General features: G+C 41.7%; 1 protein-coding gene across 19 annotated transcripts in view; it reads left to right on the top strand.

Annotated features, from left to right (window-relative positions):
- Positions 1-23,709, top strand: part of rhea (Talin_middle and talin-RS domain-containing protein rhea) — a 113,911-nt gene that overhangs the window by 26,380 nt on the left and 63,822 nt on the right. For all 19 annotated transcript variants that reach the window (XM_089733301.1, XM_089733298.1, XM_028184015.2 and 16 more), the window contains 15 exons: positions 9,876-9,986; positions 11,078-11,199; positions 12,312-12,466; positions 12,982-13,137; positions 14,349-14,452; positions 15,420-15,561; positions 16,425-16,616; positions 17,053-17,131; positions 17,896-18,064; positions 19,102-19,274; positions 19,807-19,968; positions 20,041-20,132; positions 20,655-20,743; positions 23,022-23,141; positions 23,405-23,543. In XM_089733301.1, coding sequence (XP_089589427.1) covers positions 12,331-12,466; positions 12,982-13,137; positions 14,349-14,452; positions 15,420-15,561; positions 16,425-16,616; positions 17,053-17,131; positions 17,896-18,064; positions 19,102-19,274; positions 19,807-19,968; positions 20,041-20,132; positions 20,655-20,743; positions 23,022-23,141; positions 23,405-23,543 — 1,753 coding nt within the window. In that variant the 5' untranslated portion in view covers positions 9,876-9,986; positions 11,078-11,199; positions 12,312-12,330. The remainder of the gene's footprint in view (positions 1-9,875; positions 9,987-11,077; positions 11,200-12,311; positions 12,467-12,981; positions 13,138-14,348; positions 14,453-15,419; positions 15,562-16,424; positions 16,617-17,052; positions 17,132-17,895; positions 18,065-19,101; positions 19,275-19,806; positions 19,969-20,040; positions 20,133-20,654; positions 20,744-23,021; positions 23,142-23,404; positions 23,544-23,709) is intronic.

Below are 23,709 nucleotides of genomic sequence, written 5' to 3'. Positions count from 1 at the left end.
AGACACAGCCCACTGAGTTTCTCGCAGGATCTTCTCTGTGGGTCGCGTTTCCGATCCGGTGGTAGATTCTGCGAAGCCTTGCTCTTGCTAGGGCCAGTGTTAGCAACACTCCCGGTTTGAGTCCCGTGAGCTCACCTACTAGTTTGGTGTATAACCCTTAGAGGTTACTAGAATAGGTAGGAATGAACACCACATGCAGGAAACATAGTAATCATTTATTTTATTGTAATTGCGAAACTATCGATCTCGGTAAGCCACGGCAAGATTATATCATTACGTTCTTTTGTTCGCTGGTGGACAAACAGTAACTCTATCCAATAATTGACCTGTATTGTTGAATGTTGACATGTGTCGAGCGCCCTTTGTGCTGTAGCCCTTTTGTTGAGCCACCAAGGTGACGCGTGTCGACGTGAAAACGGTACTTAGAAGATAAGTGTGGGTATAATAGAATTTTTCGGCCATTGTTTGCTTTTCTTGGTATTGTAAGAAAGTCATATATGAGTCGTCTATTATCAAAGGTGGCAATCTGTGCATTTGGACAAAAAAAAATTATTGATATGTCAATACAGATTGATTTGAATATAATCGTCTCTTTCAAAGAATACGGTTCAAAACCTGCATTAAATAAAGGTTAATACTTAACCTGTTATTTATCTAAGATGTCGTTCAGAAGAGTTTTGTGACTGCCAAGGGAATACAAAGTCAATAATTCGTTTTTCTGATTTACCAATAATTGTCCAAAAGTCACATTGCCGGCTTTGATAATAGTCGACTCATATACTTAGCCTTAGTTAAATGTTTTTATTGGCGTTGATCAGTGGTTCCGCTGCCCGGTTATGTTAAGTGATGAACTGCATGCCACTATAAGGACCCTGAGTTTCTTCGATTGCCCCAATATCGTATCCCCTCTTTATGATATCCTTCAAAATAACATTCCCCGGCCTATTAATATTAATTCTTTAATAACTTTAGTCTATTCTAAACCTGTAAATATATTGTGTAAATTTTTATCTGCTATTAATATTTATCGTTAAAGTATTTAGTCTAACAGATATTTTTGTTTGGGCTGCTCTTAAAAATCACAGATTCGCGTATGGAAAAACTGACCAAATTTATTTGTATTTAGATTTAGTATTTTTTTTCCCTCTCTAAGCACCTTTTTCATTTTTGTAAATACTTTGACATTGGCAGAATCAATGCCAAAGGCGTGGGAGCCACATTCTTTATAAACAAAAAGGACCATGAGGGCGCTGTGGTTTCAAGGGTTGAAAAGCTGTTGTGGATTTTTTGAATTAGAACTCTCGTCTCAAGGTGGGGTCAGCATTTACGTGACCTCCGTCTGCCTCTCAGTACAGTTTGACAGCAAAAATAAATGGAGACTCGTTTGGAATAATAGAACTCATCTTAAGCTATTCATGAAACTAGTCAAGTAGGAGTGTATGGATCCCTGACTAATAGCTAATCTGTACTGAATTTTTTTTTACTGTTGGTAGGAGCTCTTGTGAGTCCGCGCGGGTGGGTACCACCACCCTGCCTATTTCTGCCGTGAAGCAGTAATGCGTTTCGGTTTGAAGGCTGGGGCAGCCGTTGTAACTATACGGAGACTTTAGAACTCATATCTCAAAGTGGGTGGTGCATTTACTTTGTAGATATCTATGGGCTCCAGTAACCACTTAACACCAGGTGGGCTGTGAGCTCGTCCACCCATCTAAAAAAAAGGTGGGGTTGTGTTACTCTTATGAATTATGTCCAAAAACGATGGGAACCAATTAAGATCCGGGATGGCGTAACCTCGATCGTCATCTTAAACAATAAAAACTCGCTCCTTGACTAAAGAAAAAGCGCTTTAAAAACACTTTACGGATCACCTTAAAATAATTTCGAACTAGCGACCGTCCGTATTTAGGGCACGCTCAATCGATAAGCCATAAGCACATAACGAATTTTACTATCAAACCAGAGAAGGGGTTAAAATATTCGGCGCCACGAGATCAACAGGCGGTTGCCTGGCAACGGGCGACGCCGCGGCGCCACCCACCCCGGTCCGCCCTCCGGACAGCGGGGGTCGGTCAATTAGATGTTACACTAATTATTTTTAATGCTATAAAATTAAAAGTGTATTGTGCAACATTCATAGACGCAATTATGAGTGGATTTGAAGAGTGGTTAACGAGCAGGTTTTGTTTATTTTTTAAATGTACTTATAAAATAGCCTTTTTAATTCGGATGCATTTGATCCAATTGCGTATAATAATTAGTCAGCAGAACTTTATATCAATAGAATCGTATGTTTCCGATCCGGTGGTATGTCTTTTTTGCCACTTACCATCCGGCTATGGAATGAGCTCCCCTCCGCGGTTTTTCCCGAGCGCTATGACATGTCCTTCTTCAAACGAGGCTTGTGGAGTGTATTAAGCGGTAGGCAGCGGCTTGACTCTGCCCCTGGCATTGCTGAAGTCCACGGGCGACGGTAACCACTCACCATCAGGTGGGCCGTATGCTCGTCTGCCTACAAGGGCAATAAATTAATAAAAAGATTCTGCGAAACACTGCTCTTGCTAGGGCCAGGGTGAGCAACACTCCGGTTTGAGTCCCGTGATCTCACCTACACGTTAGGGTGAAGCTGAAATAGCTTCTCAAGGCTATCAGCATAGGTAGGAAAAAATGTGCATCAAATCGTCTGTTGTTTATTAATGAGAAGTATCCACCTTAATCTCTTAACTCACCCCAATCAACTATGTTCCGCGTCCACACATCATATCATCATTATCATCATTGTCTAAATTAAAGTTTTATTTATTTATTTTTATTGCTTAGATGGATGGACGAGCTCACAGCCCACATGGTGTTAAGTGGTTACTGGAGCCCATAGACATCTACAACGTTAATGCGCCACCCACTTCGAGATATAAGTGCTAAGATCTCAGTATAGTTACAACGGCTACCCCACCCTGCGAACCGAAACGCATTACTGCTTCACGGCAGAAATAGGCGGGGTGGTGGTACCTACCCGTGCGGACTCCCAAGAGGTTCTACCACCAGTGAAAAATCATTGATATACACTTTGTACACGTAACACACTCATTGAACGTAAAAGTAAAATTAACCAATGTGTACTTAGTGCGAGTTTTTAACGTTTTCGATAACGTAAAAGTTAACTCAAATTTGTATGGAGTTGGAGCGTTTGTCTACGTTTGCCGCTAGGGGCGCTGTTCCAACTGCATACAGATTTGAGTTAACTTTTACGAGGACGTTAAAGACTCACACTAAGCTCACTGATTCTAAAAAGAACCACAGTTTACATAAGCAACGGTGAAACTGCGGGCTGGCCATTATATATGGGTATATTTAATTATTTTTATCGCCTATCCTGAAAGGTATTTGTGGTCAATGTTCCAACGTTATCTTATCGCTTGAACTCCTGAAGAAACAAAAGATTCGGATGAGTGATATATCCTTTTCTATCAGATGTTTCTGCTGGGCTTATTAAAGAAATCGGCAATGACCTACACTGCTGGGTCGATGTCCATCGCGGCCTCTGGTTGTGAAACTGTCGGTGCGCAACAAGCCGCGTCCGTCCTATTTACCGAAAGACCGAAATATCACAGTTAAAGAGGTTAACTATTAAGCGAACTAACGAACGTCTTGTGAAGCTTACATTGTTTATATTTGCAATATGTTCTGTAACCACGGCTCACTCGCCTTCAGGATTCATTGACTGGCGATGGCTAGGCACCTCAATGACCCTGGCCACCTTGAGATAAGGGATTAAAATGTAAATCTGTGGTGGCTTCGAGTGATTCCTCAATAGGGTCATCTAAAAAAAAAAAAAAAAATTACAGCACTAAGGGGCGGCGTGCTGAAGTATTGGCATGCGATTTTTGCAGCATCTCATTTTCATCTAGTTGACAAAACTGTGTTCGTGTAAACTCGGTCATCGTCCTCGTCGAACCCGTCGCTTGCGACGAAGGGCTCGGCAAGTAAATTGACCCACCAAACACAGCCCACTAAATTTCTCGCCGGATCTTCTCAGTGGGTCGCGTTTCCGATCCGACCTGACGACGATTAGGTTGCTAAGGTTAGTGTTAGCAACGTCGTCAGGTTTGAGCCCTGTGAGCTCACCTACTTGCTAGGGTTACGCTGACAGAGTCTCTCAAGGCTCTCAGCTTAGGTAGGGAAACAAAAAAAAAACCTAAATTTCTTCGTAAATTCTCACGTAGTTCTGTAATTTCAAATGATTCCTTCAAAATTAATAATGATTTTTTTCTTGGAACTGGTTCTTCCGTACCACTCCACGCAATCAAAGGCCTTTTTTCCCGCTGGCTCTTTATCAGCGCACATTGCATTCGCACGTTGAAGACGTATGTTTGCGTGCAGATAAAACGTTATCAGTCAAGAGCCGATAGCCAAATTTAATTTTCTTGACGTATTTTGTTTCATTAATATCAATCAATCACTATTAGCAGTCGTTGGTAATGATATCGGGATATCCACTTTATGGAATGATAGCATGTCTCGAGGTAACAACCCGTGCGTGCCTACTAGCCCTACTATGTATTCACATAGCATATGTCCGAATACATATAAAGACACAGCTAAACGCACGATGAATTTCCGATTCTCGATTCTGCGGACCGAATGGTCGACGTCGCCCAAAACACGTCATTTCGGATCCTCCCGATCCACTAACGGTGCTTTTAGGTACCTCAAGCACCGGTCATCGTTCGCGGCTCGGCGAGTAAATTGACCCACAGACACAGCCCACTGAATTTCTCGTCGGATCTTCTCAGTGGGTCGCGTTTCCGATCCGGTGGTAGATTCCGCGAAGCACGGCTCTTGCTAGGGTTCGTGTTAGCAACGTCGTCACGTTTGAGTCCCGTGAACTCACCTACTTGCTAGGGTTATGCTGACATAGCCTCTTCAGGCTATCAGTTTAGGTTGGAAAAAAAAGAAAAATATAATTTCCAACAGTAAAATAGTAAATTGGTACTAGTTGTGCAAACCGCCTATAAAGCGCCACGAGCTTACACTTTATTTACATTTTAATACAGAAATAAACAAACAAGACTCTCAATCAAGATACTGTCATTGTATCTTAACGGAGTCGTGTTGGGTGCACTGACCTGTTGTTAACGCGTCGCGACGCGCGTCCCGGACAGGCGAAACGACGCGACGCGATGCGATGCGATGTCAAACCTTTCTTTTTCTGCGCGGAGTCCTTACAGCTTAACTAGGACGGGTAGGCGATGGTAGGCTTGTGGGTCGTTCCGACCTCAAAGCAAAATGTTTGTTGTTTTGTTAAAAAGCTTAAAATTCAACTTAAAACTATTACGTTTATTCCCCGTATTTACATATATTGTAGACATTAATTACCCTTCTCAATCGTTACAATATGACTCTCTGAATTCCTGGATAAGAAATTATCATTAGATGTGGTTACTATCAGTAAAAATGTCTTATTAAGCCTTAACTAAGCGTAGTATTTCGGTGCTGAGTTCGCAAAGTTTTGATTACATCACTGATAGCGTCACAGTTATATCTATGAAATTGATAATTTTAATAGGTATTTTCAAATATAGAGATAATCTAAATAATATTTTAGATTTACAACAATAATATTCTATTTCATTATACATTTAATTGAATCGCAATGAACGTCACATCAAAATAGCATAGCTTCAAAAATTATAGCATCACTCCACAGCCGTAGTTGCAATTACGCTCGATTTGCCACATGTTGAAAATTCACCCTAACGTCAACTGTTAAATGGTTCAAACCAATATGTGTTTGAATAATATAAGCACAACCCTAACGCTCGGCACGATCTTGCGATGTGTTAAGTTGCTTGGAAAATATATAGTTATATTCCATTCTAATTTCTATCTATGATGATCTTCAAAAGTGCTTAATTGCTCCCGTTTTCTCTATACGAAAATTGCAGTATTATCTGTAACTATAGTCAACGACCTATTTGCCTTCACCCAGAGTTTTGTAGTGGTAAATATTTATTTGTGTTTCTCAAGCACTATACTACTGTGCTTTTTTCAATCAGGCTTGAATTGACAGCCCTAGAGAGTCCTAGTCTGGCCATGGTAATTGCTTTCCATTAATCACACGAAATGGTTGCCTAATCTTTGTTGTTAAATACAATGCACAACGTACTTCAACCTTTAAGAGTTAATACAATCGTAGAATTTACCTGGTCGATCTCTCTACCGCATTTTATGAAGACGAACCGTACCTAACATCAGTAGGCTACTTGCACATTATCACATACTCTCCCAACTCATGAAACCATCAACTGCCCCCGTTTAAATTCCTCCATAACTTTTCAATCAAATTTAAAACTTCATCACGGTCGTCAGTATAAATTACATATCGTCTCTAGATGTACCTAAAAGCTCTCACTTCGAACTATTAAAATTCCTTATTCCACCGGCCTCCCGAAACTGTGGAGGGTGCCTAAAGGCCTTTTTATGCAAAACTGCATGCAATAACTCGTTTCGCTTATTGCTATGGGTTTTTTAATGAGTTCACTAGTAGTGTTAATGGAAATCGCGGCGTAGGCTGAAGTGGGCTCTAGCGCCCAACGCCGTGGGTTGATTTACGCGTGGGCTTTTCATTTCCATCGGGACCATACGAAATGCCATCGCGTAGGTTTTTTATTGCGCAATTTTTGGAAGTACGAGTGAAATAGTTTCTGGGATGAACTTGAAGGTAGGCTAGTTGACTAACAATCTTGGCTCTCTAAGGGGGTTTAATATTGACATTACCTAGATGAATTAATCCTGCATTAATAGGAGTTTCATATAAATTTTATGAAGTAAGAAAGTTTTATTTAACACTAGCTGACCCGGCAGACTTCGTAGTGCCTCAATCGATTACTAAAAGACCTAAACTTTTGTATAAAATAAACTTAAAATAAACAAAAGGAATCCGTCCGACGGGAGACACATCAAAGAAAAAACAAAATTGTTATTTTTATTTAATTCCGAGCATTTTCCGGATCGGATTCCAGTGAGTGCCTCCACGCAACGTGAGAAATGAGCTCTAATTCTCAATTGAATTTCAAAACGGCTGTCTCACAGTCAGGATGGCGATATCCGACCTATCCTTTACACTTTTCTTGCGTAAATAATACAAGGGCAATCTATACTAATCTATACTAATTATAAAGCTGAGGAGTTTGTTTGTTTGAACGCGCTAATCTCAGGAACTACTGGTCCGATTTGAAAAATTCTTTCAGTTTTAGATAGCCCATTTATTGAGGACGGCTATAGGCTAACGTCACGCTAAGACCAATACAAACGGAGCACCAATCTATGTCTATGGGCTCCAGTAACCACTTAACGCCAGGTGGGCTGTGAGCTTGTCCGCCCATCTAAGCAATAAAAAAAAAGGTTAAATTTAGCGTTATGCCAAGTAACTATTCCACGCGGACGAAGTCGCGGGTAAAAGCTAGTATAATATATTACTAAATGCGTAATGAAACCGTAATAATCTGTGCATGTTTATGTCTGCACTTCGCGGAAACTGAATTCGATACATAATAATAGCCCTTAGTTCTAAACGGACCTAGCTAGCTACAGTTCGTCTTCTCGCATTAAAACTGTAATCACAAAACTGACTAATTTTACAGGAGAGTGTTTTAAAGGTTTAATTAACATGTGATATTTTTAATGATAATCATCTTTGCAAAATTTTTTTTTACCAGTTACATTATCTGTCTTTAAAGTAAAATAAAATGATGTATTAATTTTGTTAATAGTAGTCAAGACAAAAAAAAAAAAATTAAGCTAAGCTACGCTCTTTTAACAGTACTAGAGGTCCCGTAGTAGTCGAAATTCGACTATAATTAATTGGAATCGTAAGTTTGTACACTATTATGATTGTATTTTATACTTCTATAATCACAAATTTCGCCAAGACTACACTATAAAGAATATTAATAAAGACAAACAATATTTAATCTATTCTCAATTTGACAACAGGCGTCAAGAACAAAAGTTTGACAATAAATAGTATGCATGTGTGTGTGCGTCAAATACATGGTATGTAGTGTGTGTAATGTTTTTTTATTGTTTTAATGTATCTATTACGCATTATTTAAAAAAAAAATTAACATTCTGCACTCCTTCTCTATATTCTCTATAAATGTGGAAAATTTCATACTCCTCCGTCCGCGCAATTTTCGTAAAAAGGAATACAAAGTTTTTGCTTCACGTATTAATATATAGATTTATGAGAAAAATACTAGTGATACCAAATGATTCCGCATATTAACTCGATTTCGAATATTTTTGGAAATTGTACACTTTTAATGCGAAAAGACTAGCTATAGAACTAGTTAGAAACATTACGAATATCTTATTTTTGTATGAGCGCTATGTTTACGGGCGCTCTGCGTCGGACCGCGGATGCTGTCATAATTATTTCGATGCCCTGCGTCGAATGTCGGACGCGACCCGAATGTTTCTTAGAACTTTTGTTGTTCGTTAATTACATTAATGTATGTCTGAAGATTTGTATGCTTTCAAATTATAATACTTGACGGGATTTGATCAAATCAAATCAAACTTTATTAGCTAAAACACGGTTTACAAAGTTGTTGATAGTTATTTTATAGAACAGAAATATTTAAGTCGTCGTGGCCTAAAGGATAAGACGTCCGGTGCATTCGTTGTTGCGATGCACCGGTGTTCGAATCCCGCAGGCGGGTACCAATTTTTATAATGAAATACGTACTTAACAAATGTTCACGATTGACTTCCACGGTGAAGGAATAACATCGTGTAATAAAAATCAAACCCGCAAAATTATAATTTGCGTAATCACTGGCGGTAGGACCTCTTGTGAGTCCGCACGGGTAGGTACCACCACCCTGCCTATTTCTGCCGTGAAGCAGTAATGCGTTTCGGTTTGAAGGGTGGGGTAGCCGTTGTAACTATACTGAGACCTTAGAACTTATATCTTAAGGTGGGTGGCACATTTACGTTGTAGATGTCTATGGGCTCCAGTAACCACTTAATACCAGGTGGGCTGTGAGCTCGACCACCCATCTAAGCAATAATAAAAAATAATAAAAACAGCGTGTTTCTACTAGGTCGGCGTGCAAATACTATTCAGAATTATTTACCTTAAACGCAGTCAGTAAATATATTAATTAATTAAAATATCAAACAACAAAATAAATTAATTGAATAATAATTAGTTATTTATGTCATAAAACGAAAACACAAAACAGAAAGAAGCCAATTTAAAATTAACACAATGATTTATCATTTAAAAAAATCGTTAACTGTATAATAACATCTTAAGGTTAATAATTCTTTCAAGTTCTTTTTAAATAAAAATGGTTTGTCTTTTTATAGCATCAGCTAGCTTATTATTGATGATGAGAATTGTTGGTTTTTGAACTTTTTTTCAAATAAAAAGAAGGTTTGTCAATCGTGCGTGCGTTTTTATCGGGCGTGGCCCTGGCAACTGCCCATATTGCGAAGTACTACTCTTTCTAGGGCTAGTGTTAGCAAATTCTCTCAGGTTGAGCCCGTGAGCTCACCTACCCGTCCAGGCGTTACTGGAATAGCCCCTTAGGCTACCAACGATTAGGTAGGGGGAAAAATATAATAATAGAATAATCGTGATTAGTAACAGACTCGCGGAAGCTTATTTGGTTTTATAAGTAAGCAAATGAATCAACGCCCATCTATCTCATGTTGAGTGATTACCAGAGCCTAAAAATAGCATCCTACCCTTAAGCCATTCCTGCTTCGGGATGGAAAGGTAGCAAGACGGGTGTGCAGGTGCGTGCCCGCAACGCTACTAAACTACCTTATGAGGCACTATTATTAAACACCAGGTTCTCCTTTTACAGATACCGAACGAGGACTCATCATTGGAAGCACCGTCGCTCTCGTGACGGATCCGCGACCGAGTCGAGAGGGCGCTGCAGGATAACTGGAGACGACTGACCACAACCCGACCTGTAAGTGGAACTTATACTCGTTACGTTTTGAAGTGAAGCTTCTTTAGAATCGTTGTGATTTCAAACTCGATGAAACGAAATGAAACGAAACGAAAAAATAAGTCCATAGAGACACAAACACATAAATGTATAGGATTCAGCCGGCGAGAGAACTAGATAGAACACATTAGACTTTCTCGGTCTCCTCTTTGTGCGACTCTTCGTAGCATCCCTACTATAGTCTACTAAACATTGTCCATATGTATGCTCCTGTGTAGTGGGATAGTCAGTATATCTATATCTTATTTATTAGTTTTACTTCTACCGTGTGTGAGTTGCACACACATACACTTTTTTTATGAATGAGGGATTATTGGTGCCTTTTTAGTTTCGCTAGGACAGGGGGGGGGGGCGAGTAAAGGCCCAGCCAGGAGGGGTACTGGTTACTTAAGTGGAAACGCCGATATTGAAAATTAGATTTTAATTCATTTAGAGAATAGGTTTCAATAAGTTCTCCTCGACCTAGGAGCTCGAATTGAATGAAAAGAAGGATGTTACGTATTTTTGATTATCGTTTTTCAAAACAGGAGGCGTTTATTTTTACATATTCCTTGTGTGCGTGGGTTTGTCACTGAACTCCTCCTAAACGCAAACCGGACCGATTTGAATGATTTTTTTTTGTATGCGTTTGTGGTGGCACCCTGGATGGTTTAGATTCACAAATCAGCCCGAAAGATGGCGCTGCAGTCGGTATATAGGTTATTTATCTATACTACAACTAAACGGCTGGATCGACTTGAATTATTTTTTCCAGGACAACAAAGGTCGGGTCCGTTAGTTTTCTATAAAAAAAAAGATATGCTTGTATTTTGAATTGTATTTTTCTCAGACAATTAGTTTTGTGTTCGTTTTTTTGCTAAAATATTAAAAACTAATGTGATTAAAAAAACGAAAAATTACGAAACAAACTAAAAACCAGCGCTAAATACGCATCATTAGGTAGAAAAAAAATAATAGAGAATTCCAAAAATGTACATAAAAAACTAGGAATGAAACCAAAGAATTGTATGAAACTATTCTATTTTTGTATATTTAATATGCCCTTATTCCAGGGCTCATCTCCAAGTCGTCCACGCCTAAGATCGTTCAGTAAAGAGCATCGCCCACAGAGGCGAGGCAGCGCGCCTTGCTCAGACCTCGACTACAGACCCGATCATACTGCTACAATACACAAGTTAGTTTCTAAAAACACAATACTATTTACCTTTGGGATAGTCTACTAGGATATTCTAATTAAATACAAGAACAAACTTAGTCAACATTAGTACAAATAAATCTTAATTGTAATGTAATAATGACCAGTTTTATTTTGTAAATACAAAATTGATTTAAATTAAATTTCGAATTACTCTAATGAGGTCACCGATGACACACAATCACAAGATACTTAACGAAATAGTCACATTATTGACACATCAATCACCTTTAATTTTCCATCTAAAGTATGTATTTCATACTAAATCGAAATAATACGGAGATGGAAGATTGGTTTTGATTTGTTCACCCTTAATTTTGTCATTAATAATTTATCTGCATAAAACTACGGCTCTGTTTAGAAAAACCACCCCGTTTGAACGACAATAAGCCTGGCTATATAAAAAAAATAACGAGAATTCCATCGACCAAGTTGAGACATGAGGTCGCAGTCTCAACTACACAGAACCAACGACTTTCGTACCTTTCAAATCTGCTCTGAGGAAGGTATGAGCTTGATCGAACCTAGAACCACGCTTTTTTTCATAGTGTGTTTCCAGAGGTATTTTTGGCCAGATACTATCGGGGTTTGAATTGTATTTCCCTTCACACTAGTTCCTGAGCGCTATGACATGTCTTTCTTCAAACGAGGTAATGGGAAGAGTCCTCAGCAACAGTTTTGTTATGTTTCGGCCATTGCTGGTCTGTCTACCGGTCATCGTTCTCGTAGAACTCGTCGCTTGCGACGAAGGGCTCGACGAGTAAAGTAACCCACAGACACAGCCCACTGAGTTTCTCGCCGGATCTTCTCAGTGGGTCGCGTTTCCGATCCGGTGGTAGATTCTGCGAAGCACGGCCCTTGCTAGGGTTCGTATTAGCAACGTCGTCAGGTTTGAGCCCCGTGAGCTCACCTACTAATTAAGGTTACGCTGATATAGCCTCTCAAGGCTATCAGCTTAGGTAGGAAAATAAAAGGTCTGTCTGCAAAGACCATAAACAATCAGAGTTGCAAGGTTCCATTGCTGCAGTCCGAATCAAGTTAAACAGTTTTACCCAAATCATTTTTTTACTAATCACGTCTCTCCGTACCAGGACTCGGTCTCTGGTGAAGATGGCGACCCTATCGTTGAAGATCTCCATTGACGGAGGCAAGGTCGTTAAGACAATACAGTTCGAACCCTCCACCACAGTGTACGACGCGTGCCGTATCATCAGGGAAAAGATCTTGGAGGCCACAGCGGGAGACCGTAAGTACCATCCGTATTGCAATAGACTTCTTTAAAGGTCCTTAAGTGGTTTTAGTTTATAGCTTAGATGGGTGGACGAGCTCACAGCCTACCTGGTGTTAATTGGTTACTGGAGCTTATAGACATCTACAACGTAAATGCGCCACCCACCTTGAGGTATAACTTCTAAGGTTTCAGTATAGTTACAACGGCTGCCCCACCCTTCAAACCGAAACGCATTACTGCTTCACGGCAGAAATAGGCAGGGCGGTGGTACCTACCCGTGCGGACTCACAAGAGGTTCTACCACCAGTAAAGTACCACTAGTCAAGGATGTATCTTCTAAGTTAATCTTAATTCCATACCCCTATATACCTAATATTACTAGCTTTATTATGGCTGATTTTCAGACATAAACGGGTTGGTTTGAAAGCCAAGAACAAAGCTTTATGATTATCATTGTTTCTTATAAGCTGCAGTACCTAAAACACAACTTCATACAGCTGATGCTAATTGTAGTTTTTCTTTTCAAACAGCAAAAGAGTATGGCCTCTTCTTGGCTTCGGAGGAAGACAACAAGAAGGGGATATGGCTAGAAGCGTCCCGAAGTCTCGACTATTACATGCTAAGGAACGGAGATCTTCTGGAGTACAACAAGAAGACCAGGAATCTCAGAGTCAGAATGCTTGATGGTGAGCTATTAATAATTCATAGATATCATCTAAATCTTTTGAGATAGGTAAGCTAGGGACGTCAAATCGTACCACATAGTTGATATCGTTACTGACCTTGACATAATATATTGTCATTGTAATAGTTCTATAATAAGGGCTCTCCTACCCTTAAAACTGGTAAGCATGACTGCATCATGGCAGAAACATGCAGGAACTTACTGCACTACTAAATACCTAACACAACACTCAATGTAACATAATCTTTTTTTTAAAGGGACTTTATGACCTGGTAACTAAGACCTTTAAGTCAAGTCTTATTTTAATTTATATTATATATATTAATGAAAACTTTTATAAATGAAAAATGATTTTACGAAATGAAATGAAATGAGATGAGATGAGATGATATGGGATGAAATAATTATAATCTCAGTAAAACGGTGGTCATTTACTGAGACTATTTCAGTGGACTTTTTGAAGGATCTCGAGAAGTTACGTTTAACGGCTTTGTTTCATTTTCCCACATTTGTGCACTTTCACAGATATTAAACAGTTAATAAACCACCGTTATTACACATTTAAACCCGAAGAAACACTAAATAGACAAAATAAAACAAATCACACAACTTCACTCTTCATGTTCCCGCTAAAAAGTCTGTAACATAATCTAATCTCAGCTAATGCATAAGGTTCACTTTACATTGCGTGTTATTGTTATTTACATTGCGTATTTGAAGTCGTCGTGGCCTAATGGATAAGACGTCCGATGCATTAGTGTTGAGCGATGCACCAGTGTTCGAATCTCAGGCGGGTACCAATTTTTCTAATGAAATACTTACTCAACAAATGTTCACGATTGACTTCCACGGTGAAGGAATAACATCGTGTAATAAAAATGAAACCCGCAAAATTATAATTTGCGTAATTACTGATGGTAGGACCTCTTGTGAGTCTGCGCGGGTAGGTACCACCACCCTGCCTATTTCTGCCGTGAAGCAGTAATGCGTTTCGGTTTGAAGGGCGGGGCAGCCGTTGTAACTATACTTGAGACCTTAGAACTTATATCTCAAGGTGGGTGGCGCATTTACGTTGTGGATGTCTATGGGCTCCAGTAACCACTTAACACCAGGTGGGCTGTGAGCTCTTCCACCCATCTAAGCAATGAAAAAAAAACAAATGATAATTATAATCAATATGAAAGCTCGTTTTAATACAAGTGTGTACTGCAGGTACTGTGAAAACCCTGCTGGTGGACGACAGTCAGATCGTCGCGAACCTCATGGTAGTGATTTGCACCAAGATCGGAATCACCAACTATGACGAGTACGGCCTGGTGAGTTGCGTATTGTGTGGCTCCACTCACACCAACGGTGTCGAAACGACCCCAGGATTCCATGATGCAGTTTTTTTGCCACGTACCATCCGGCTTTGGAGTGAGCTCCCCTCCACGGTGTTTCCCGAGCGCTATGACATGCCTTCTTCAAACGAGGCTTGTGGAGAGTATTAAACGGTAGGCAGCGGCTTGATTCTGCTTCTGGCATTGCTGAAGTCCATGGGCGATCGTAATCACGCACCATCAGATGGGCAATAAATAAATAAAACCTCACATGAAAGATCGCAGACAACTAAATCCGCGAACATTGATATTTGCATAACAAAGATGTCGTAATGTCTCCAATATAAAATATGAAACATGAAAAATTGATGAACAAAATCTATCAATTTAAAAAATATTGTGCAATTTGGACACTTGATTGGGAAATTTTGAAGACGTCGTGAAGGATAAGACCTAAAAATCAAACCCGCAAAATTATAATTTGCGTAATTATTGGCGGTAGGACCTCTTGTGAGTCCGCGCGGGTGGGTAGGTACCACCGCCCTGCCTATTTCTGCCGTGAAGCAGTAATGCGTTTTGGTTTGAAGGGTGGGGCAGCCGTTGTAACTATACTGAGACCTTAGAACTTATACCTCAAGGTGGGTGGCGCATTTACGTTGTAGATGTCTATGGACTCCAGTAACCAGTTAACACCAGGTGGGCTGTGAGCTCCACCCATCTAAGCAGTAAAAAAAAGCATTTTCTCCGATTACCCTCAAAAACAAAGTAATTTTAACAGTCAAAGTAATCATTGATTGTGAACTTGCCAGCAAACTATTAGGTTAATTATTATTTGCGTTCAGAACACCTGTCGAAATTATGGACACCTGTTTTACCCACGGGGGCGATATAATGTGGAGCGATGGATTGGCAATTGTTTAATAGTGAATGATTGTTATAATAACGTGTGTCGTCTCAACACCAGGTTCGTGAAGAACAAAAGGAGGAACCGGATCCCTGCGAGAAGCCAAACTACGGAACTCTGACCCTGAAGCGTAAGCACCAGGAGAAGGAACGAGATGCCAAGATGGAACAGCTCAGGAAGAAACTCAGAACTGATGACGAAGGTACGTGATAGACGCAATAAATATATATTTTAACTAGCGACCCGCCCTCGCTTCGCTTCGGAAACATTAAATTTTATTATTGATAGTTGAGTCCCGTCATGTTGCGCGCGGTACGACAATAACTGCGGGTGACGCCGCGGGGCGAAGCTAGTCTAAAAAAAGTAGCCTATGTAACTCCTTAGATCATCAGCTACCTATCAGTGAAAGTCTCATCAAAATCGGTCCAGCCGTTCCAGAGATTAGCCGGAACAAACAGACAGACAGACAAAAATTGTAAAAAATGTTATTTTGATGTATGTACCGCATATATTTCCATATGCATGTAGTAAAAAGCTGTTATTTCAATATTACAGACAATAAACAATAAACAGACACTCTAATTTTATTTATATGTATAGATGTAAAAGGCGACTAAGGGATTTACCGAAGAATGATCAGTAGCATTCTTTGAGCACCGCACCAGCGTCCTGTGGTCCGCACTTACTGGTGGGGGGCGTACGTATCGCCATCTAGATCTATTTCTGCCACAAGGCTGTCATGCTCTCCGGTTTTTGGAGTTGTTGAGACTGATCCCATGTCTCAAAGGAACGCACTCACGTTGTAATGACGCCCATATTCTGAGATTACTCGTGAAGCTCATCTTGTATTTTTATCACTGGCTCCTGCCCCGTCAGACAACAGTGATGTCCTCACGAAGACAACAGAGTGTTACGTGGCGAACACGTACACATGTGACGTATCCGTAATGGGCCTAATCTTTGTTATCCTACTGTTCTTCTCTCAGTCATTTACGATTCAAATCTGACGGCAGTTTCGTCACAAGAATGATGAGTGATTGCATAGAGTACATATGAATGTTACAGTGAACTGGGTGGAGGGGTCGCTGACCCTTCGTGAGCAGGGCGTGGAGGCAGGCGAGACCTTACTGCTGCGCCGCAAACTGTTCTACTCTGACAGGAACGTGGACTCGCGCGACCCCGTGCAGCTCACCCTGCTGTACGTGCAGGCCCGGGACGCCATCCTGGCCGGCGCGCACCCCACCACGCAGGAGAAAGGTACCGGAATGACCACACGAGGTCCAAGGTTCTATAAGATACATCACTAGTTGCTGCGTCAGAGAGGTGAAAGAGCTCAAGGCTGATCTGCTCCTATAGTGTCACCGTCTTGAAACGTGATTTACTGATGGTAGGACCTCTTGTGAGTCCGCACGGGTAGGTACCACTACCCTGCCTATTTCTGCTGTGAAGCAGTAATGCGTTTCGGTTTGAAGGGCGGGGCAGCCGTTGTAACTATACCTGAGACCTTAGAACTTATATCTCAAGGCGGGTGGCGCATTTAGGTTGTAGATGTCTATGGGCTCCAGTAACCACTTAACACCAGGTGGGCTGCGAGTTCGTCCACCCATCTAAGCAATAAAAAAAGGTATCAATATCAGTAGCACTGTGGTGTAGACTCGCGTGCAGCGTGCTAACCCACTGTGTGTTGTTGCAGCTTGCGAGTTCGCCGGGATACAGTGCCAGATACAGTTCGGGGACCACCGGGAGGACAAGCACACGCCAGGATTCCTCGAGTAAGATCGCTTAGATGTGACGCATCGACCCAGCCTCACTGGATACTCCATGACACTGTCCAAAGTAGATCAGATCAATAAATGTCAATATTAGTCGACGGCTGGAGAACTGATTTAGTACTTGGAACTCATAATGAGGCTCGTAGGACATTTTCAATTCGGCCAATATAGCTTTTGAATTGAAACTTCTTTGAGAGTAAAATTTAACTATAGTAGAATTATTTTGTCCGTGCAGTTTGGGTCATAATAAATCGGAGCGGTGAAGCGAGTATTTCGCTCTCTCTTCCACTCACGAGCCTTATAGACGGACATGGTGATGCGCATTATTGTTGTCGATAAGCGTTATCGATAGCGTATTTAGTTATGTCATTTTATGGGTTAGTGATAAAAATGAAAGAAAAAATCACTAATCGAACACTTACACCACATATCGCCGCAGCAAGTTAACGAGAACGGCAGAAATTCAGTGAAAAATTATAGCAACAGATTCGTTACGACTAGAGAGAAAAGATACAATTTAGGAGGAGCGAGAGTGAGAAAATAAAGCGTCTCGCTAACCTCTCGACCGTGGAGAGAGGGAAAGGACAAAGCCAGATCGTTTCTCTTATACACAGCATTCCTTATTGCAAGGGAAATTTGATTTAAGGATGAGAAATAAAAAAAAAAATAGTATACTATACACCGAAAAAGAAGTTTCTTTTCTTTCACGGGCACCGATTTGCACGCGTACTATTTTTATTTTATAATGTTTATATTATTTATAGTTTAAAAGAGTTCCTGCCGGCGTCGTACGTGAAGGTGAAAGGCATCGAGAAGAAGGTGTTCAGGGAGCACAAGAAGCACGTCGGGCTCAGCGAGCTGGACGCCAAGGTGCTCTACACCAAGACGGCGCGGGACCTCAAGACCTACGGAGTCGCCTTCTTCCTCGTCAAGGTCTCACCACTCAACTTTTTAAGCTATTGCATAGATTTTATCGCGGGCCTTGAGCGCGGCTTGAGAGCGGAATCATGAAATTCCGTAACGAAAAAAACCTTACACCTCTCACTCTACCGCCTACTATGTAGCTCGCGTTCAACACATTCACACGTTGCACTTGTGTAGTCTTTGTGAATAAGCGCGTGGCGTGACGTCACACTGCATGCGCATCATGAAAAGTCTGCCCATCTCTCTCTCGCGCGGTCTAGCTTATGAGTGTGAAGGGGACAGTTAAGGTTTTGCTTTTATTAATGTTTAATATAGCGTGGTCTTGTTTTATTATTGTTTTAAAAATAAATTATAATTGTCTAATTATAATTACACAAACGCTCTTAAGCAAGATGTGTTCACACCCAAAAGGGTGAATACTATAATGCTTTATTTTATGTAAATAAGTTCAATGTTTATGTGTGCAGATTTCAACAAGTTGTGTGAACCTAATAAAAAAAAAAAAAATTGCATAAGTTGATAAAAAATGCTATGCAATAGCTTTACCGCGGCAGTTCCGGGTGCCACACGTTTTTTTTATGTCTTGGATGGTAGACGAGCTCACAGCCTACCTGGAGCCCATAGACATCTACAACGTATATGCGCCACCCACCTTGAGATATAAGTTCTAAAGTCTCAAGTATAGTTACAACGGCTGCTCCACCCTTCAAACCGAAACGCATTACTGTTTCACGGCAGGAATAGGGTGGTGGTACCTACCCGCGCGGACTCGCAAGATATAATAATATACGCACTATGGATCAGATCAAGACAATTATTATTTTATCTTAGCAACAACTTAAAGCGGTTTTGTACAATGACGTCAGTGTTTAATAACGCGATTCAAGTTGAACACTACGTTATGAAGATTGACAAAGTGTACTCTTGATATAGTGATTTGGCACTGTCGAGCTAACTCAGGGATGAACTGAGATATTCATCGTGGGTCGTGTGTGGGTAGTTTGCCTTAGAAGAGGTCATTAAGATACCGATTTTATAATTCGCAGGAAAAAATGAAAGGCAAAAACAAACTGGTACCGCGTCTTCTGGGAGTCACGAAGGACTCCGTGCTCAGACTGGACGAGAAGACGAAGGAGATCCTGCAGACGTGGCCGCTCACCACCGTGAGGAGGTGGTGCGCCAGCCCCAATACTTTCACCCTCGACTTTGGCGATTACAGGTGAGACCCTTGAGTGTTCGCACTTGGCCTTGGCAAATGCGCCTCTGCGGCCCGTGGTCACATGTGCGGTGACCCCAAAACCCATCACGATCACGCTTAGGCTTTCATACGCAACAAATATACAAAACATTCACTATATTTATGTAAAATTAACATTTTGTTGTGAGCCATATTTTGATAAAAGGCTGCGGCCCTCATCATATGCTCCATCTGGTGGTCATCACTCTCGTTTAGTTCCGTAGCGCGTGACTGTAAGATAAAGTATATATCTTCTTTTTCGTCGCTTCCTCATTACTGGGGGTCGTTACCAACTCGTTCTAGTTTCTGCACCAGCTTCCTCCAACGTTGCTTGCATTCGGCCTGCTTAATGGCGCCCGGGAGGCTGGTGTTTGTGACCTCCTTTACAATTTCCGTCCACTTGGTTGGCGATCTTCCTCGACTTCTCTTTCCTTCCACATATCATTCCATATATCACTGTACTGCAATACAACGGCGGTTTGAGAACTCGTGCTGATGCGTGTGCTCCTTGCAGCGACCAGTACTACTCGGTGCAGACCACGGAGGCGGAGCAGATCCTGCAGGTCATCGCCGGCTACATCGACATCATCGTGCGGAAGCAGCGGGCCAAGGAGCACCTCGGCATCGAGGGGGACGAGGGCTCCGCCATGCTCGAGGACTCCGTGTCGCCCTCCAAGTGAGTGCCCCCGCTGATGGCGCGCCCCCACTCTGCCCGTTGTATGTTACTTAATGTTGCGTCCATTCTCAGAGCGAACATCATCCAGCACGACACGTTCAAGTCCGGTAAAGTGAACACCGAGTCCGTCGCCAAGCCGGCGGTGCACCGGCCCGGAGCTGAAGGTAAGGCGACCACGGACCACACGGCTGGGAGCGCTGCTATTCCCCTCTAAGTTCTGGTAGATGTTCTTCTGATATACTTCAATGGAGCAAGGATATGTACCTCTGCAGCCGCGGCCTGGGTCCGCCGGGTCCTCCCCAGGGCTGTGCACATTGTATAAACACACTTGAGTAGTTAATTGAAACTGTGGGCTCGAGTCCTGTCCGTGGACAGCAACTCACCGGGACAAGCAGATCATGAAATAAATCTAGTTTAAAGACATTAAAAAAAACACAAACTTTAATAGTAAGCAAAATTGAAAAATGATGCTGGTCATCCTGGACAGGATTGGACCACAGTCAGCGCTCTCGGGTGCTGCTTTCTGAGGTTCCGTTCCATGGACACCAGCCGCGGCACCCGGAGAGCCAGATCCGTGTAGAGCTTTTTACAAAGCTTTTAATTATTATTTGCAATCGAGACAGCTTGGCGGGCGAGACATCTGCTTGGCCCCGGCCGGCGTGTGCTCACTGTACAATTTGGTCCAGGTGCGAAGCCGTTCGCCGTGGGGCACGTGACGGGCGCGCAGCTGACCACGGTCTCCGGGCAGGTGGTGACGGGGCACGCGCCGCCCGCCGTTAGTACACGCACCCCCCCCCCCAACCCCCCGCCCGCGGCATGTCCGACTGTTGTGACGTCACTCTACAAACGTCACGCTCCCGATATCTTTTACAATACACTTGCTAAAACAGTCAGATATTCCGCCATACTTATGCTTTTTTTTGTAAGCTTTTGTTGAGAGTTTGTAAATAGCCTGTAGTGCGTGGAGATGAAACTAAATGCTTTTTACCTGCGGCCATCTGCATACCCGATCGATCGGTGACGCGGAAGGTAATTAAGGGTTGTCGGGATAGTGTCATACAGTGCGGTCCACCACTCTTGGTGGGCCGCAAGAAATTGGCTAAGAAATGACAACTATATTACATTGTCACAGAGATGACGTCACGCGTGGGATACTTGTGTTCTATCTTTTTTTTATTGCTTAAATTGGTGAACGAGCTCACAGCACACCTGGTGTTAAGTGGTTACTGGAGCCCATAGACATCTACAACGTAAACGCGCCACCCACCTTGAGATATAAGTTCTAAGGTCTCAGTACAGTTACAACTGCATTACTGCTTCACGGCAGAAATAGGCATGCTATATCTCTGTATTGTAGGCTGGAGCTAGTGTGTGATTGAGTTCTACCATCCATTCACATGGAAATTAAGATATAAACTGTTAAAACAAAAGGAACACAAGTTTTTTTTTTTATTGCCCTTGTAGGCAGACGAGCATACGGCCCACCCGATGGTGAGTGGTTACCATCGCCCATGGACTTCAGCAATGCCAGGGGCAGAGCCAAGCCGCTGCCTAAAAGTTGCTCCTACAAGCGTCCCCCTCGCCGCCGAGCCGGCAATGGTTGCCCGAAGTTAGACTTACAAAAGTACTTTTTTCTTTACACGCCTACACCACGGACGGAACAGTCGTCGCCCTGACCTTCGTACGTACACACGGGCCGTGTGACGCGAAGCGGACCCACGGCCTTACCCACAGACACACAGCACACCCATGTATTGTCTTTTCGCATTAAAAGTGTACAATTTCCAAAAATATTCGAAATTGAGTTAATATGCGGAATCATTTGGTATCACCAGTATTTTTCTCATAAATACTGTCAAAAGAGCGTAGTTTAGTTTTAGTTTACTTATGTTTCGACTACTATTAACAAAATTAATACAAAATTTTATCTTACTTTAAAAGACAGATAATGTAACTGGTAAAAAATGAAAAATAAAAGTTGCAAAGATGATTAATATGTTAACGAATCAACGTCGCGTCATACATTGATGGCTGTGATTGGCCAACGATGACGTCATATCGCACGAACCAATCACAAAACAGGAAACGCAATAGTGGCACCAATTGTCAAAATTTAAAAAAAAATATTACACTTAGAAAAAAGATGGACGCGCATTTCAATTCTATTGTGTAACATAATTAAAAATAATATAATGACCATTTGAAGAAGTTTTTTTTTTGTTTTTTTTTTTGTTTTTAGGTTCACACAACTGGATGATATCTGCACACATAAACATTAAACTTATTTATATAAAATAATACATTATAGAATTCACTCTTTTGGGTGTGAACACATCTTGCTTAAGAGCGTTTGTGCTTAAGATAAAAATATCGTTAACTAATATTAAATTATTAAATTAAGACAAAGAAAACAAAAAAACTGCATATACAAACTTACAAAAAAAAAAACAATGAAAATAAAAAATTAAAAGAGGGAAATTAATGTTCTATAGAAATCAAAATAACTGTTAACGTATTTATTCATTTTCTTGGCCACCTCAAGATACCTCTAAGAAATAGACACGCAACAGGTATTAAAAATATCACATGTTAAACCTTTAAAACACTCTTCGGTAAAATTAGTAAGTTTTGAGATTATACAGTTTTAATACGAGAAGACGATATTAGAATATTTGTGGTGCTGAGAAATGTGTCATGTCTTTATACCGACCGAGTCTAATCATTAGCGACCGTACGTGGGTCCGCCACGCGTCCGGGTCCAGCTGACCTCCGCCTCTGTAAGGCTACCGTAGCAACTGTCCCCCACCAGACATAAAGGAAAAAATATTTCAAAATGTTTTAAAATTAAGCTTACACTTTATATCATTAATATTGGCTGACAGACCATGAATTGTGACGTCATAAGTGACGTGGCACGACGCGACTGAACTTCTGTTTGTTTGTCATATACCTCATTAACAGCTTATTCGAATTAAAATTAAAGCAAATCACAGATTCGGACAATTACTAGTGTGCACTATTGTAGATACTTATGTAAGTCCCGTGTGTCGCAGGCGTCGCAGGTACAGCAGACCAAGGTGACCTCGATACTCACGGAGCCTCAGCGAGCTCTGCTGACCACCATCACCAGCGGCAGGGAGATCATCAAGCAGACCGAAGAAGGACTCAGCAGGGTAAGCAGGAAGCCTTACCATATGTCACCCGATGTGTCCGATGTCTCTGGACAATGGTGGCCAGCTGACGTCGGTGCAAGTCTAACAATAGGTTGATCAGCTTCAGGGTCATTTGTTGATCATTACCGTTCCCCGGACCCCAAGGACACGAGGAACTGAATACAGACACCTTAAGACGCAGCCTCGTTTAAAAACATATTTGAGAGATTCGGGTCAAATAGTCGTATACCACATCAAATAAAACACTAACGTATTTCTTCCAGACAACCCTGCCCGAACTGGGAGGTGACGCATCCTCAGTGAAATGGAAGCAGTCGACCCTGGACACCAACAAGCAGGCCGTCAGCTCGCAGATCGCGGCCATGAACGCGGCCACGGCGCAGGTCGTCACCCTCACCGCCGGTTCGTACGCCCCCCTCCCAACCCCCCTCCCGACCCTCCGTACTGTTATGGGAAATTGCTCTGAGGTCGTTTTAAAAAAGGAGACTTTTAGAAAGCAATCCCGGCATCCGCACCCGTACTCTAAGACAGTTCACTCTTACTGACTGCTGCTCTCCGATTTCCTCTG

Source organism: Bombyx mandarina, chromosome 02 (assembly GCF_030267445.1).
Source record: "Bombyx mandarina strain Sakado chromosome 02, ASM3026744v2".
NCBI lineage: Eukaryota > Metazoa > Arthropoda > Insecta > Lepidoptera > Bombycidae > Bombyx > Bombyx mandarina.
Note: the sequence above shows the minus strand (reverse complement) of the source record. Positions and strands in the feature narration are given on the sequence as shown.